The following is an 18,766-nucleotide window of genomic DNA, read 5'->3' as shown; positions in this document are numbered from 1 at the left end:
TTTGAAAACATTCAGTATTCCTCGAACATTTCGTTACGGTACGGGAAGTTCCAGCAATTTGCCTTAAGGCACGATGCCACCCACCCCACTAGTTTACCCTTCAATCGGGGTAAAATGAGACGGCTAGGGAGCAAACAGATTCAAAGCTTTATTTGGATGAATTTACGAAATAATAGCTGCATTATTCGACCAATGCTAAATATAAATTTTATAGGTACATTCTTACAGAGATTACACTGTATATGATCTTGATCTGGTATTTCGACAAAAATATTCATCAACAAAGTTTGCATAACTGTTCATTTTTTTATTGTTTACAATTTTGCCGAAGTAAAGATTCAGTTGGTGCTTTTTGTTTTAAATAAGAATTTTAAAGTAAACCGTTTCAGTCACAATATCTTGGAATAAACGTACTTAATACTATAGAATCTTAATATTGTTGAGAAATATAAAATTATGTAAATATATTAATTTTATAAGCAAATAATATGAACAAATGACAAAAAGTACAAGCAGACCCCAGTGATGTTAGAATATAGCAGAAAACTAAAATGTATCAACTTTATTTTTTTTATTTATTAAATATTTTCATAAAATAAACTGCATCATTATTCATTTAGTTTTTTTTTTGTAATACATTTATTTAGCAATCAGCAAAATTACAATATTTCTATAAGCTAAAGTGGGAACTAAGAAAGTGTTAAAATAAGATAGGATCCACTGATCGATCTTACAATATGTTGCAATCATTAATATAATTTAATATAATTTAATTAATATATTTAATGATTGTAATTATATACTATGTAGAGGCCATTCATTTGGGTGCATCTCAAATCTGTTGCGGTATTTTGATGACAGTTCTTTGTAGGTTTCGATTGAGTAAATTGTGATCGAATATTGTCTTTAAAAATAAATATTAAAATTCATTGACTATTGTTACATTTATTACATCCATGGGAAGTGTAAAAACTAAGAACTATGTATCACTACGTTTCCTGTGAATCACAATTGGTTTCTGAAGAGAAACTTAGGTCAATGCCGCGTTTGACTGAATTCGCTTTTCATATGTTAATGTCCGACTTTCCAATTTGGAGCATTGCGACCGCACGATGACCGGTCGCCCCGGCGAAGACGGGCGTCACATGTCAGACGCGCCAAGACGGCCGATCGGAAGAGATTTTTATCATAATAGGTACATACCCATTTACATTAATTACAAAAAATAGTATCTCCGAAACGGCTGGACCTGTCTTTGCTAGAAACTAATCAGCACGTCACCCCAATAGTAGGAATCGAATGTTTCAAGTCGGTTGAACCCCAACGGGGTTCGTAGGTTTTGAATATTTCAAGTCGGTTGAAACGTGCGCGCGCAATCGTGGACAAAAAATTGTATCCACACAAACATACACACACATCCATTTTTTCTGAGGTATGCCAAAATATTCAGGGAAAATGCAGATATGCAAAAAATGTTCAATTTCGATTTTTGGACGATTACAATGTACAATAATCTACTTCACGGGAAGTTACTAACGTCGGATCTCACTAAATTTAAGAACGTCTAACTGATATTCATAACTCAATATTAAAATATATATTAATAATGTTTATACAATAATAATGGGTAGTACTGGCTTAAGTCAGGTCCGTAAGCTGAGATAAACTCCAACTATATCGAAGGGATTTCCCATTGCCATTTCACATTTCAGTGTCCGAATGGGCTAATTTCAAATCCGCACATATTTTTGATCTATATTTACAAGTAAAAATTGATATCACTGCATGATATCAGGTTATCCAAAACGGGTGTTCAAACTCACGACTCTAGCCACACAAGCCAGTGCGCTTAATCGTACGATACGGAAATGTTTATATAATATATAGAATATAAAATAATATTAAGCATGTAGTTTGACCGCGCCTATATAGGAAAACATAACATTTAAAGCACAATAATTATTTATCGGTATGGAGGCTTCATATTCAATTACTGAAAACCAAAATTATTCTATATATGATAAAATTAGTTTGCTTTAAAGCAATCTCATTGGATCTCTATGAAAATCTCATAAGAATTTCAAAGATAATAAAATATGTAATAACTCAGGACAATATAAACAAAATTTTTAAACCGACCAAATCGGTTCAGCCGTTCTCCGGTTTAGTAAATCTAATATAACAAGTTAAAAAGAAATGACATTTGGCGGCCAAAAATGATTATTAGATACATGCACATCAAATTATGATATATTTTAATAATAAGAATAAATTTTGTTTACATTTCTATAGGTTCCGTGCCAATGTTTATCCCTTATATTTGCAACGCGGTGCTTACGCCCTTCTAGATTTCGTCTCAGCGCAATTGTTGATTGATTGAAAAATAGTTCAAATTTTCTAAATTATTTCGAATAATGAGAAAAATTCAAATTTTTCAGATTTGTCAGTTTTTTTCAAAATTTTCAAAAATCTAATTTTTCAGTTTTTACTTTATTTTAAATCTTTTTTAAAAACTTTAATTTTCGGTACGGGAAGTTCCAGCAATTTGCATCAAGGCACACATCTATGCACCATTAGTTACTATAGGTATATTTTATCAGCTAAAATAAATGCAAACTTTGGCACCTCTGCTATAAGGTGTTTTTCAAACTCCTTCCGCACGATAAAATCATTAAAACTGTGGCGATAAATTTAATTCAACCGGAAAAAACATATGCTGAAATTCCGTTATATTTTAAGTTTGATTGTCATTTACATTCGTTTTATGGAGACCATGATTCTGATGGACTAACTCTTACAATGATAGTTTATGACTCGTGGATTTAAATTATGCATTTTTATCTTAAGTCAGGAAGTAATACGATGTAAAAAACACGCTGCTTTATGATTTTTATATCGTATGTTTTGCACATTTATCTTATATTTAAAATTATTCAATCATTGAATAATAATGTTGAAACTCATTATGATAACATGATAGCTTGAAGTATAGTATATTGAACTAGATTCTGATTTGTGATGTTATTGGTTTTCTATTGTGTTTCTCAATGAATAGTTGAAGATAAATATTTTCAGTTTTATCAATAGACCACGTTAGAAAACAGAAGGATAAAAAATATTATGCATCTATATTTTGTGTTACATTTTCAAGTGAAAATAGGTTTTTCTGATTATTACTAATCTATCACAAAATTATCAACCATAGATAGGTCAACCGATGGGCTGCCTTCTACGTAATAAGGGAGTTTTAGTTAGTTTAGTTTGAACCAATAAAACTGAATAAGATTTCTGTATCGTGTTAAATAATTTAGATAAACAAGAAATATTTCGTGTTATTTAATACGTATAATCTTCTAGGTGCACAATATAAATTCCATTGATTAGGTTACTAATTCGAGGATATCGAGCTAGGAATTAAGTGCAGATCAGTAATCTGAAATTTATCTGTATTTTAACAAATTCCAAGTATAATTACAATACTTTAGTCATCATTCCATTCATCAAATAACTGCCCAATCTTATCTACGCCTATTTTATTGGCTAAATACCTTCATCACATTCAAATACATCAGTTCATTAAGAAGTAGCATGCCAAACCCTGAATATACATCAAGCAATTTATAATAAATAATATAAAAACGGTTAAAAATATATAAAATTTACACGATTTAATGGCAATAGAAATTTGTCAAATTTGTTAAAAAATACTTAATATATTTCTTACTTATATATTTGAAGCAGCGTCAATAAGATGTGATAATTAGACCGTATAACAGCAGCAATAAAGTGGTAAAACGTTTGTGCAACAATATTTACAACAAGCGAGATATCGCAAACTCTAAGGAATTTCTATAAAATTCTAATCATGCTGTATGATTTAATTTAAAATTAATAAATATAACTCTGTAAGTGTCTTTTATTCATTCATATATTGATTCGTAATTTAATTGAAATTGCATAATTTTTATTTATTTAGTACTAAATGAAATGAGAGTTTTAATTGCTTCATGATTACATAAATCAAGTACGATTTATAAGATTTAATTTGGAATTTGTTATATTTAAATTCCGAATAAATAGGATTCGGATGATATAATTTATAGAATTCACATTCAATACTAAAAAGAAAACATGCACTTACAGTTAATATTGTAAATATATTATAAATATTTGATTAATTGCTTAAACTATACTGGCAAGTAAAATTAAACAAATAAATATTTATTAACTAAAATATTAAACTTGGATTAATATGTAATTTTGGTAGAACACATATCCATATCGCAGAGAAAATATATTTATAAATTTTTTATTTAACATAGGTGCTTTGAATAACATGTAAATATTAGCATTATAAACTTTATAGATCTATTATCGAATATAGTATCTTTAATTAACTCTTATATCAGCAATTTGACATTGACTTCGAGATTACGCATAAAATTTGAATAATGATTAGCATTACTACTATAAATATCATGTGCAAATGTAAAATTAAAGGTCAATATAATCTATTTTCACATTTGTATAAGTGCCTTTTTATGTATATTTGAAGAAAGTAAGTGTAATTTGCAATTCAGAACTATACATCTAGAATCGATTTGCATAAAATAGAGAATAAGACAAATCGCTTTGGTGATTTATTTAAACCTAATAGTTTATTGGCAATATTAAATATTTTAAGTTTTAAGTGATAGTTTTTTTCAACAATGTTAATAGCCTTGATTTTAAGTAAATAATGTATTTGATTTTTAACATCCTTTAGGGTCAGTTATTGGAAACGTCCAAAAATTGAAATTTTTGCATATATTCACGTTTCAAAGCTTTTTGAACATTTTGCCATACTTTAGAAAAACTGGATGCGTGTTTGCGTATGTATATATGTATGGATACAATTTTTCTGTCCACGATTTCCGGCGCACGGATCAACCTATTTGTATAATTTAATTCCTACTGATGGGAAGAAGTGGTGATTAGTTTTTGGCAAAGGCAGCCCCAGCTGTTTCGTAGATACGGAGCTAAATGTGCAAAAATGGCAGTTTTCGAGAGAACTAAGTATCCGATTTAAATGATTCAAAAATTTTTTTGCTTGTGTTCATAAAAAAAAATCTTTTCCCAAAAACAATTGTTTTATTTCAAAATTTCAAAAAAAAAAGTTTTTTTTTAATTTCCAAACAATTTTTTTCAATATCGAAAATAATGTGGATTTTAATTTTAATTATAGCAAAAGTTCTAAAGTTCATTTTTATACTTCTAACGACTATTTTTTTTTTGCAATTCAGTTTATATAATTCCTAGAAATATGAGATTTTTATTATTCTGTCAATCAAGACTTATGAAGTCTTATAATAAAAAACTGCTTGCTTAGGTAATAAAAAGATCGATCAAATAAAGTAAACAATATACATAATAAGTAATAATAATTAAGAAATTAAAGGAAAATTATAAAATTAAGTAAAAAATAAAAATATAAATGAAACAAAAATGAGATAATGTCCTTAATTTTAAATCTGGTTGATTAAGGTTTTCTTTTTTTTTTCTTGTAATCATATATAAATATTGTCCTATTTATAAACTCTTATATTTTGCCTATAAAATATGAATACTGAAAGATGCAGTATTTATAATAATATATTTGAAATCATTTGATATTCTTCGAATATTTCATTACAGTATAGGAAGTTCCAGCAATTTGTTTTAAGGCACGATGCCATACACCACTAGTTATGGATATATTATAATTTCCATTGTTTATAATATTGACCATGTACTTAATGTTAATATTAACTCAAAAAAATATATTCAAACTGTCGAAAATGAGTAACATATTTTTGCATATTATATATAAAATAGTTTTTCTCTTAAAAATAAAAAAAATGTAATCAAATAAAAAATACAATATGTATATATATACATAAGTATTATGCATGTAAATTCTATATCGTAAAATAATTATATCTGCATGTAGTTATACATCACTCATAGAGAATTTATTGCTCGTTGATTTGAATGAAATAAGGTCAGTAAATTACATCACGGAGAAGAGATCCTATCAATAGCATCTTTTAATTGAAGAATGAACAGCATAAAGGCGTATTTAAAAACACCTGTGCAATGTATTACCAATATTTATTAACGCAATGACTTTGCTAACAATGATCTCGTTACGTTGGCAAACGGGACGCCCACCTGCGATTGATTCTTTAGTCACCATTTCTTGCCTTATATGAAAAACTTGCATCGGTGATGTCAAGATGTGGGCCGTGACGCCATACGAGCGTGGTCGGTATCATTAATCCATTTGAAATTTAAACAAAATTGCATTTTCGATGATTTTATTGCGATTGTGTAAGAATACAACTCTTCTTTAGAGGGCGTCCATTAATGACATGAGCGATTTCTAAGGATTTTTGGTCCCTTTTCTCCCTTGGTGGTACTTGGTGATATTTAAAATTACACCGTCACGAAACATCTAGCATGTTTTTAGTATCTAGAAAAAAATCATAAAATTGCATTTTGTATGAATTTATTGCAGTTGTGTAAGAATATAACTCTTCTTTAGGGGGCGTCTATTAATCACGTGAGCGATTTCTAATGATTTTTGAACCCTCTCTCCATCTCAATGGTACTTGGTGATATTCAAAATTACCCCCACACGAAACATCACATATATTTTTAGTACCTAAAAAAATCGTATAATTTTTCAAAGTTAAATTGGGCTTTTATGCTCCGCTTTACCCTACATTATTATATTTTTATAATTGTATTTTGAATACCTTCTGGAAGCGCTGTGTAGGCTATTTAATGAATGAATTTTTTTTTCTTATAAATTACAATCTGTCTATATAGAAAGACATTGAGTAATTAACATAGAATTTTAAAAGGAAAACCCAGTGGTTCACCTTTTATTAATGTACTAAATTATATCTTAATTAAATTTTGGTATTAATGTAAATAAAAATAAACATACGTTTTTTCAACTTTTTATTAACCTAATATACATTTTTATATCTCAGTAGGCAGTGTTGTCTGGTATAAGAGATTATGAACAAATTTAGCACATAAAAAATATTAACGTTTTTAAAACTTATCAGTTATATATATATATATATATATATATATATATATATGATTTGCCCCATTTTTCAATTCGATATTCACCTCAGAGTGCATTATTACCTGTGAACTCGATAAGAAGGTGTATTGGTAGCAAGGATAACTTTCACTTTTACTTCGCCTGTTGCGGCTTCTATTTGAGCTGTTTCTTGACCATAAATTGATTCGTCATTAATTAACTTTTACCTTCGATCAGATTGACGAAATCATTACTGAGCTGACCAAATATAGCTTACAATGATAAGCATTATTTTAAAATATGATTTTCATCACTTTTTCTATCATTTATGTTGAGAAATACTATTATTAGCTTAATTTTTATTTTAAAATTGATATTGCACACAACTTTACTACAGACCATTTCCATTAGAAAATCTTTACTAACATTGTTTTATAATAAATGCTAGAAGTTTTATATTAACTCTACATTTTTTTTGTAGACATTTTGTTATTACGTTTGAAGGGCTGCGGAATTCTTTTAAAATTTTCGACACCTATTATTTAATTATATCATTTAAGTTTAGTTTTTTTTATGCACATTTTGAGTAACTCTATCCTATCCGAAAGAATCTACATCCACGAATCTTTTTGACATGGCAAGGTTTATCATGCTTCTTTCTGAAAATTGAAGCAATTTTCATATTTGTTTGAAATTGTAAAACAACAGGTTGAAAAAGAAGTAAAATTAAGAAATAAATAGCTTAAATTCAAATTACCTCTCATTATTTACAAATAAAATTTTGAACATAACACATTTGAAACTACTAAAGAATATTTGAGATCTTCTAAACACTTCCAAAGTAAAATTGTATATTCTCTAGGGCGTATATGATACAGTACAGACTTTGATATCAAAACGGCATGAAAATATATTTTATTTTTTGATACTTAATTCTTTTTGAACTTTGAACTAAGTTTTTGCCGAAAAACATATTTTTTGCAGATTGTCCATTATTCAGAATTGCAGTACATAGCATTTTACTCTATAAAAATTATTCTCATTATACTCAACGTAATTGTACTCATTCCATTTATTAATATTATGTTTTTCTTCAAAGACTTTGTACACATTCTTTTGTGTTGTCTCGTTAATTAAAACATTGCATTAAAACATTACCAAAAATGTGTCTCACAACCTGTTGCACCATTTATTTTTGTTAATTTACTCACACATTTTTTTAATATTGCAACTGGGAATTGTTATGAGTTTATTCTTAATTAATTTTTTTAACCTTTATTTGTGTTACTATCACAACAACAATATTTTTTTTGTAATTATATAGATGTTTATTATTATTTAAACACATGTGGGAACAAAAATATAATAGATCTGTTTAAATGTACTTGAGAAGTTGTAAAATTAAGATTTCACAATAGTTTATGGGCTTCATCTTGGAGACGGTCAATATGAAATATAACACAAATCGTCAAAAACAGCCAATGTTTTCACACTTAATACTCTAATTTTTTCACACCTAGTTTCTTCTAATTCAGCAAAAGTTTTTAAATTTTTTTTTAGTCTGCTAGTTTAGCAGTCTGCCAATTTAGCAGTCCACTAATTTACCTGTTCAACAATTCATCTGTCCACAAAATTACCTATCTACCAATTTATTCGTCTACCTGTTTATTGGTTTACGTATGTATGTACCTGATCAAAAAGACATAATTATTATAATAATTTTTACAAAATAGGGGTTTATGGTAGAAGGTTGAAAATTTAGGGATATATGTGTTAATATGTTATATTTGTTCATTTTTAATAAGTATCTCTTGTCTTGTGTGAGGTTTATTAACCCCAATACAGAAATGCAACTTTTATTAGATTAACTTTTTAACTCTTTTCAACGTTTATGAATAGACAAATGTAAAGCATTGAATTGAATGTATAGAATTGATTTATAATTTAAAATTTTATCTTTACCACAATTTCAATATTCCAATTTCAATTTTCATAAATCTATCATCACTTTGAATTGATATCGTATCTATTGCGAAATCTGAATGCATGCTGCAATAAAATTATAATAAAGTGAATTTGATCTATTTTGAAACGATCTGAACGAATGGCACGTACAGACCACAAGAATTTCTAAATTGACATGATTCTAACTTCCATTTCATTTACCAAGCGAATCAATTTGCCAATGATTTAGCTTGTGCACATCTGTTGTTTGATTCTTAATCATTATAAAAAGATTTACAAATCCATTTCTAGTCACGTTTCAAGTTTCTCTTCTATCAACCTTGTTAAAAAATAATTCTTGATAGATAAAAATCTATTAATATTTTATTGTATTTTCTCACAACTGATTGTATACGCCCTTATTACTGTGCTTCTAAATCTTGATGGTAAAAACAATTATGAAATATTATACCAATTGGTATAAACAGTAATTTTTTGCAACAATTTTGTAGAATTAGGAAGGATTAAATCTTTTTTTAATTCTTTTGTATAAATATTAAAATATTTTTTGTACAGCTAAAGGGAGACTGGGTATGGTTGTGCCACAGCTTAAAAAATCTTTTTTTCTAGTATTGCATTTTTTTCCATTTCTTTTCTGCATTTTGTCTTAGTTAAGTTAAATTTTTCTTTATCTCCCCAATCTTTACCCGGAAAGGACAAGATCCACAACCACATGTCACGACCGTACCCAACGAACAATTTTAAGAACAAATCATTGTTATTACTGAGCTAAATTATCTACGCAAAAACTAATTGCTGGTAATTAACTACTGATGTTCAACTTACAGTGAAATTACAAACAAAATCATTTATTTCTATACAAAAAACATCTATTTTTTACTCAATGCATTAATGGAAACTTATTCGAACAAACATGCATCATTTTTTCCCTTCAGTCCTTATCTCAAAATCAGCACAGTTTAGCTGTCATGACGAGAATTACTACAGTACCCTGGCACAACCGTACCCAGCCTCTCCTATCGTGCTATTTTTTCCATAAATTGTGTTTTATTGAAATAATAATAACAATAGGAAACTTTTTTTAATACTCAGAACTAATAGAAATTTTTTCCTATCTTATACTTAAAACTAAATTAAGAATTATATAAGCATGAATTAACATTGTTAATATATTTTTTGCACCACTTAAATTATTATTAAATAATAAAATTCTAGATTGTCTACATAATATAAATATATATTTTCTAAAAATCATAATTGCTAGGTTAGCCAAATAAATCAACCCCAATTTATGAATTTATAATTCATAATTAATTTAGCAAAAATAATTTAATTATCCTTTATAATGACTTTTAGTATTTTATTAATTTTTATTTGAAGAGCTTCTGATAAAATTATACAAAAGAAGAATTATAATTATATATCGTGTTATTGATAGCAAAATATTGCATAATTACGAAGCCGCTCCTATGAGAATTTGCTACAGGCATCAAATTCTTTGAAGCCCACACCCAATGTACTCTACAACATAATTTTAACCTTCATTTTTATGAATGAATTACAATGAGTTTTTTTTAATAATATAATTATTTTGTTTGAATTAACGAATATTTGTTTTATATTAGAAAATTTAATTCATGTATTTTATTCATACATAATACAAGTTTTTTCAATAATCTATTGAAATTTTTATAAGACAACATTCAAAAACGAGAAGTCTAACTTCACTAAAATTAATTTGAAAATTATTTAAAATAATTGTCTATATTATTATGATGATACATAACATTAGATGATCTATACAATTCATTCAAGTCTATTTCAATACTATGTCAATAAAGCTTTTATTTTTTAATTTAGAATTTATAGAAGTCCAAAAAAGAAATAGAAATAACGTATACTTATAAATTATATTAAAGTCTCCTAAAGCAAACAACAGTGCTCATAACCAAAAAAAGTAACAACGGAAGAAAATACTTTTGTTATGGATTTTCAAACGATGTTGTTTTTCTCTCAATAGCAACGTCGTAAACATCTAGGTAATGGCTGTTTATACATCTATTTCCCTCTACTTTCAAATGTCGTTAAAAATGATTACCTTTACTTATTTTTCCTAACTATTAATTGCAACTGCAAATATTAGTCAATAAAATTAAAACGATGTATCAAATGTTAACAAATTTTAGTAAACCAAAAATAAATTTTTTACCAAAAATTCCAACTGCAGCTCGTGGTTTATGTATAAATTGAAATATCCTAATTAAATTTTAAAAATTGCTAACATTGTGTAGTTTGCTTTAATTCAATATGAAATCATAACAACAAGCAGTAGGTATACATTTACCAATTTCCTTTGACTTATTTTAAATTTTTATATAAATATATTTTGCATAAGAATTAATTACTATAATTATTCTAATTACGGAAAAATGTTGTAATAAATTATATGTAGCATTGTTCGCACGATCCAGCTATCATGTAAGTTGTTCGAGATCTAACGTAAATAATTTCTTGTAACATGTAGGGCGTAAATACGGTCGACTTTGAATATAATTCTTGTCAGTAATTATTATTTTATATAGTAGATTATACTACATTACTACTCATTATATGTACTTTATATGCTGTGTCATGTGCCATTCTTACATAATTTATTATTACATGGTAGTAGATACATATATTTTTGTATCTGTTCATACATAAAATAAATAAAATTCATCACTTTCATGTACGAAAATTATTTATAGTTAATAATTTTTTTTAATTAAAGTTTTACATAAATATAAATCTGTTTCTTAAATTTGCAAAATGTGTTATTAATTGTAAAGAAATGTTAATGGATACTTTTTAGAACCATCCTCAAATTTGATATATTTCATATATTCCTAAACCTATATATGCAATATATAAGGGGAGTAAGAACAAATTGACATGGTGTTTTGTTTTTTAATGATATTATTTATCCAATGATATTGGTACAGGTTTCAATTGTTTTTTTTTGTCATCTTTGGTTCATTGACGACCTGTAAAATAATGTTTTTAAGGTAAAATGGTATATATGTTGAGGACATACTGAGATGGTAATTTTTAAGAAAGCAGTTCACAAATAAATCATTTTGCGTCCTCTTTGAAACATTAGCACATGTATCATGATCCCAAAGGGTACAAATCATACATTGTAATAATCTTTGACGGGCTCGAAAGGGAAAAAGAAGGTTTTGCAACAAATGCAAGTCTTTTCTTTTTACCAGTGGATTTTTTGGTCTGCTTTTAGCAATTATTCCTTGCATACTTGGAGTAGAAATTAAAAGCTAATCTCCTTTGACAGGTTTTTTTCTGGCCCTGCTTGTGAAATAGTAGGAACTTTGCCAATTTGTCCATTATATAGAAATTGAACAAAATTGAATTATTAATCAAAATACCATCAAAAGCTTGATTATTCACTGATCACTAGTTGTGGCATCATTTATTTGATTTTATTTGAAATAATTATAAATATCAATAGACAGGTCTCCAAAAAAAAATCAGGCGAAAAACGCGTTTGAACTGATTACTGCGCCAAGTCTATGACAATGACTGTCAATATCTGACAGAATTGTTATTATGGATTTTAATTCAATTTTTAAATAAGGCCACTAAAAGAAGACATCCTTCCGGCCAGAAGGAGTTAATAGTTATCAACATAACTCATAATTTCTCAATAATTGTTCCTGCGCTAATAGAAACTTTAAAATTTTTGAAGTTTTGCATTTTAAAACTCTGTTGTTCAAGTTTTAATAGGCATTCATTAAGCTATCTAAAATAATTTGTGTTATAACTATAAATAAGGTTTAAATCAATTTCATTAGTCATCCATACGTTTCAAGCCCTAGTTTGACTCTTCTTGAATGACCAATACACACAAATTAGTTATAAAAAATAAAAACAAACCTTTTAAAAATTATATTTAAATTAAATATAACCAATAATTTTCTGCGCCTTACGGTAAGTGCATAATTTATTTTTTCTACATATTCAGTTTTTTATCAGTATTTCTTTTGATTTATAATATACTAAAATGTAACAACTACTTAGATATAGTTTCATGAAGTAAAAAACATAGTTTGTAAAATATTTCAACTCCTTCAAGCTTTAGTTCCAATATTTTTTTTAAAAAACTCACAAGTTTCAATTTTAACTTCGTCCCATACGTAACAATTCTTATCCTATGTATTATTCGATAATAATCATTTTGTTCAACAACAAATAAATTTCTGCTTAGTTGTATAATTTCTCTCATTTCCCAACGGTGACATCTAACTACTTGTCAAATCGGTAGTTCAAAATCTACGGAACGATTTGTAATCGATGTAAATGTGATGAAATTAGATGAATGGCTGAAATTGCGCAACTCTATAAAGAATTTAGGACGATGATATGAATTTCATCGTTAGCATAATAATGATCATAAGACTGTTTTGTTTGTGAGTCTTTGTAATAGAACGATAGTGGCATATCTCAACATCTCTGAAATACCGTTGCAGTGAAATTCCGTTAGGGCTTTAGAGCGTAAACAGAATTCTGCATCTCGAAAGAGTCAACCTAGGGTTGCCAATAAAATTGGAATTAGATTGAATTAAGAAAATAGCTGGAGACAGTTTTTTTTTTCTTTTATACTCGAACATCAGTCAGTACTCCGATAAGATAAAATCCGATGTTTTAACCACGAAGCTTTTTAGAAAGCAAACCAACTCTATTTGACACATACGTTGGTTTACCTGTATTTGATATATTTTCTTTATTAGAACTTCTCCAATTCTATAATTTTCAATTTAATGTAGCAATGCAAGGGGCTATTTTTATTTTGGAATGTTTTTCCATCTATGTCTACAAGTGAAAACCGATACCACTGCTATTTGGTATTAGGTTGTCCGAGGCGGGTATAGAACCTGTAACTTCTGGTTGGAAGATCAAACTTCTCACTACCAAGAAAAAGCCTAATACCATAAATTTGGAATTCAAGTCAGAGTATTTGTCTTATTAGTCCAGTCTTAATTTTACTAGTAGGGGGACAGGGTACGGTTGTGCTACTTTTTTTTGATCAGCAATAATTTTGGTAATTTGAACATTTGTCTACATAGCAATACTAATAAGATACTCTACTGACTCTTTAAAAACAATACGGTTTGCAGATCATAAAGGCGCTGATTGAAAGTAATATTGGAAACTTGCTAAAACAAACATACTACATCTTTCACCTCTCGGACTCTTTCTCAAAATTAGTATAGTTTAGTTATTATAATGACTATCACATTGAATCGTACCCTGGCACAACCGTACCCAGTCTTCCTTATTTGTTTCACCAATATAAATTTGTCACTAAATTAACTAAATATATTATCTTAACGTCTGCATAAAAAATTTATGGTAGAAATTCATTTGAATGCTAGTTTAGTGGGTCTGAAAACAAATTTCAAAGTTTGTTAGACAAATTTATATTCCCTCGTTGATCAATTTCTTACTAAATTTCTGTACTTTTAACTAGATTTTTATACTGCTAAGCTGCAATTTCAATTGTTTTTAAGATGTAAATATTGACATAATTTTAACTACATTTTAACTAATTCAACCACATTTAAACTAAATTATTTTTGCTCTTAGGGAGATTAAACTTCTACTCAGATGGATGGCAAAACAATAATTTCTGATAGTGTTATTTTGTTGTGTTATATATAATCACTTAATTTATGCATATTTTTGTATTCTTGTTAAGCTATATAAAATTTATCTAATCTACTATCAAAGATATTGTCAACCCTCGATGGATCCACATCTGCGGATCTAATATGCACATTAGATAAAACAGCATCTCGGATTCAAGATAATAACTTCCTACAGAAATAAATAACTCAGCAGAATTGAATGTCAACGATTCAATGTGTTTGCAATTTATTTGTTTTGTTACAAAACTCATTTCGACTATCATAAAATGCGCAGAGCTATGAATTATAGTTATTTTATATGTTAGAAATAATGAGATGAATGATTGCAGTATCGATTGCATATTGTAATTATATTTGTAATGTATTTTATGTTAGTTTAATTTATTTAGATTAGTTTAATTATTACTTATCATATCTATTAATATTTTTTAATCATAAAACTAGAAGAATTTTCTGAAAAGCAATAAAAATAATTTCTTTTGCGTTAAAATTATAAAAATAACTAAATCTATCTATCCCAATCGTTAATAGCATTTTTGCCATAAAAACGGTATTACAGAATATTGTAGTATGCAAATGTTTTAACTAGTGGCATCGTGCCTTAAAGCAAATTGCTGGAACTCGTATCAAAAATTAAAATTTTGAAAAACAATTCAATTTTCTTTTAGAACTCTGAAAACAATCGATATTTGAGATTTTTAAATTTTCTGAGAAAAATGAACCTTTCTGAAAAATTCGATTTTTTTCGAATTGATTTGATTTGATTTGAAATATTTTGGAAATTTCGAACATTTTTCAAAGGGATCGCGATACGTTAACTGCGTAGAAACGCAATATCGAAGCGCGTGAGCGCCGCGTCGCAGTATACGGATAGACATTGGTACGAAACCCATGGAAAAATGTACAAAATTTCTTATTATTAAAATATCTATAAAATATGATTATTTGATGTGCATTTGTCTAATGATCATTTTTGTCCGCCAAATGGCACACAAACACACACATGCATACACACTGTCTCACACACACACATACATTCATTCTAAAGTATGCCAAAATATTAAGAAGACCTAAAAACGTAAAGATATACAAGAAAAATTACATTCGATTTTTTTGCGAATACTATAACTTGCCCTACGGAAGTTAAATATTACAAAGCAAGCCAACGGGTTGGCCTATGATAGGCCAAGGTAAATATATATAGGCCCTATACCTTTTTGATAAATTTATTATTAGAATAATTCGAATATCGATGACTTTTTATAGGACTCAGCAATATAATATCAGTAAGGGCTATTTTTGCTTGGAAACATATTGCTACCTATATTTTTAATTGAAGACCGATGTAACTACTGCTTGATATCAGGCTGTTCGAGACAGGTATCGAATCTGGAACTAGTGATTGGGAGCCCGTAACCTTTTAAATGTCTAAGGACATTTGTTTTAATAATAATAAGTAAAGTGGCGACGGTATGCACCACAAATTGTAGTGCATACCAGGCAGTCACAACTTCACAACTACTTATTAGAAACAAGAATCTGTTTACACACACACATACGTTTTACAAATTTGGTCTTATTCGATTCAGAATGGCTTGAAATGTCCAGAAAACATAAAATTAGCAGATTGAATATTTTATGAAAACAACTTAATCTTCGGGAAGTTATAAATATCAATAAGAAATTAGGTCAGATTGATAGTAAATCATTATGTCATATAAATAAATTCATTATGTCATCAATTTAGTAATAGATTTGTCATATCATAATTTTGAATAAATTTGAATGAAAAAGTAAATACGAATTTTCTTTGTTTGTTTCAGATTACGCATTCAGGACATTTCACTCGTTTACCGATGATGAAGAACCACAAGGAAGATTTAAAAAAATAGTATAGTTGATTTGATTTAATTTCTCTTGGACAAGTGTTAAATAGTTTTCCTCTATACACAATGATAAACTCAAAAACATAGCATCACCTGCCGAGTGTTCAGAATCAAGATCTTTGTTATATCTCCGGAATGGCGCGCAGAGTCGCAAGTAACCACTATGTGGCGACACATAGCTCCCCTGAGGGATATTTAGTGAGAAATGGTCATTCGAATGTTGCCTACAGCACCGATGGCGAAGACTCCCATAGAGCCGCTTCTGAGTATATGGTAAGGATAATTTATAAATGCATAAAATGTAAAACGACATCATGTTCGTAATCTTAGATGGCGAGCTGAGTAATAATTTAGCATTAACACAATCTAGATACGCATTTGTTATGAATTTTGCTTAACAATGGTTTCTTAAGAAATACTAATAAATAATTTTATGTCTTGACTATAGTTTCACTATTAGCATCTACATATTTTTTATTGGTAAATGTACTCTTACATGCTGGGATAATTATGATATAGGGCTTGTCCGTGGGTCCCAGGTTTGATACCCATCTTAGCACTAGTGGCATGAGTTTTCACTTGGAAATATAGATAGCAATATGTTTTCAAGTGAAAATAGTTCTTATCCAGCATTGCTGTAGTAATAAAAATTCAACTCTATACAAAAATTTTAATAATAAAACCTCTTCACGTAGATATGTGACGACTGTTGGGTTTCCATCTTTAAAAAAACGACAAGTTTTAGTTGTAATTAAAAAATAACAATATAAAAATTTATTAAATAAAATAAATTTATTTAATATATTTTGAAAATATTGCCTTTCCTACTAGTTATAAACCAAGAACATTATGTTTTTCTGTTACATATCTTCATGTCTCTTTAACGGATTGAATATTAATTATTTTTTAATTGCAGTCAAAGATGGTATATTAAGTAGTTATATGACGCAAATCTTGTTTATTTTTGAATATATCAGATCTATTAAAATATTTCTGATTTTATAGATCAAAATCGTTAAATGCAAATTCGCTTATAGTTGGAGGTTTTTCATTTGACGTTGCATTAAATTACATTAATTGATTAATTTAATATTAGCCATTGTGTCGTATTAAAATATAATATTTATTTCAAATTAGACATTGTATGATTCTGAATTTGATGTTGACATATGTAATAACTAAGTCTAGTGATCGGGCATAACATCAATAAAAAACATGAATTTCTTTCAAAAATTTATTTTACATCCATACGCTTCGGCTATGATCCTAGCCTTCATTCAGTGGAAACTAAAAATAAAATTAAAAACTAAAACAATTGAATTGGAGTGAAAATAAAAAATAAAAAGAGTAAATAGTACTTACAATTAGTTTATCTTATTGTTAAATTGTAAGATTTTAATAATCCATGGTATCATATTGTGTTTTAAAGTATAAATTTGGTCCGCAATCATAGTTTTAAATTTTCTGGGATATATATATATATATATAAATATATATATATATATACTTGCATATATGGATTAATGCATAACAATATGTTAATGTGCCATTACTGATTATGGAATATAATATCACTACTTTCAAATCCATCTACTTCTATCAATTTTGATAAATTTATTAGATATATGTATCTACATTCAATATGCTAATTTCGAACATTTGTGAGTTATGGTTTGAACAAATAAAATAATAAAGTTTTACATTGTAACATAATGTCTTTTGCAACAAAGTAGCCTTTTTTTAATTTTATTTTTTCATTGGTTTATTCAAATTCGGTAGTCAGGACAGTTCAAATTTTATTACTCATTTTTCAAAATAGTAATATTGTGATTGAATTCACGGTTGCAAAAATTTGACATCTGATCTAAAATATTATTCCCAATAATTTTTAAAATTGTGTTTTGAGATATTCATAATTTGCGGTTTGTCTGCTATCTTCAAAATTTCTCGTTTTAATTAAACAATTAGATTTTTGGGAATCAAGAAGCTTAATATCAATGATGCTTCTGTATTTTAAAAAAATCATCTTTTATAACTAATATTGTAAAACATTTGCCCAATGAAATCAATGCAATATTTCAACATAGACACTATTCCACGCAAGGAGCAACTTGCGTAGCTTTTAATAGCAATTATTT

At 27.8% G+C, this 18,766-nt stretch overlaps 2 protein-coding genes across 3 annotated transcripts in view; both read left to right on the top strand.

Annotated features, from left to right (window-relative positions):
• Nucleotides 1-18,766, top strand: part of LOC113366341 (zinc transporter ZIP11-like) — a 356,006-nt gene that overhangs the window by 204,514 nt on the left and 132,726 nt on the right. The gene's annotated exons all lie outside the window — the stretch shown is intronic.
• LOC113366342 (transcription factor Sox-8-like) overlaps nt 1-18,766 on the top strand; it is a 114,423-nt gene that overhangs the window by 80,825 nt on the left and 14,832 nt on the right. The window contains exon 2 of one of the 2 annotated variants that reach the window (XM_026607931.1): nt 16,566-16,901. In XM_026607931.1, the coding sequence (XP_026463716.1) occupies nt 16,764-16,901 (138 nt within the window). In that variant the 5' untranslated portion in view covers nt 16,566-16,763. Of the gene's footprint in view, nt 1-16,565; nt 16,902-18,766 lie in introns of those variants that run through there. The other variant, XM_026607932.1, reaches the window with a different exon arrangement.

This window comes from Ctenocephalides felis, unplaced genomic scaffold (genome assembly GCF_003426905.1).
Source record: "Ctenocephalides felis isolate EL2017-DRISC unplaced genomic scaffold, ASM342690v1 CF-g0.4_SCAFFOLD_01170, whole genome shotgun sequence".
In the NCBI taxonomy this organism is placed as follows: Eukaryota; Metazoa; Arthropoda; class Insecta; order Siphonaptera; family Pulicidae; genus Ctenocephalides; species Ctenocephalides felis.
Note: the sequence above shows the minus strand (reverse complement) of the source record. Positions and strands in the feature narration are given on the sequence as shown.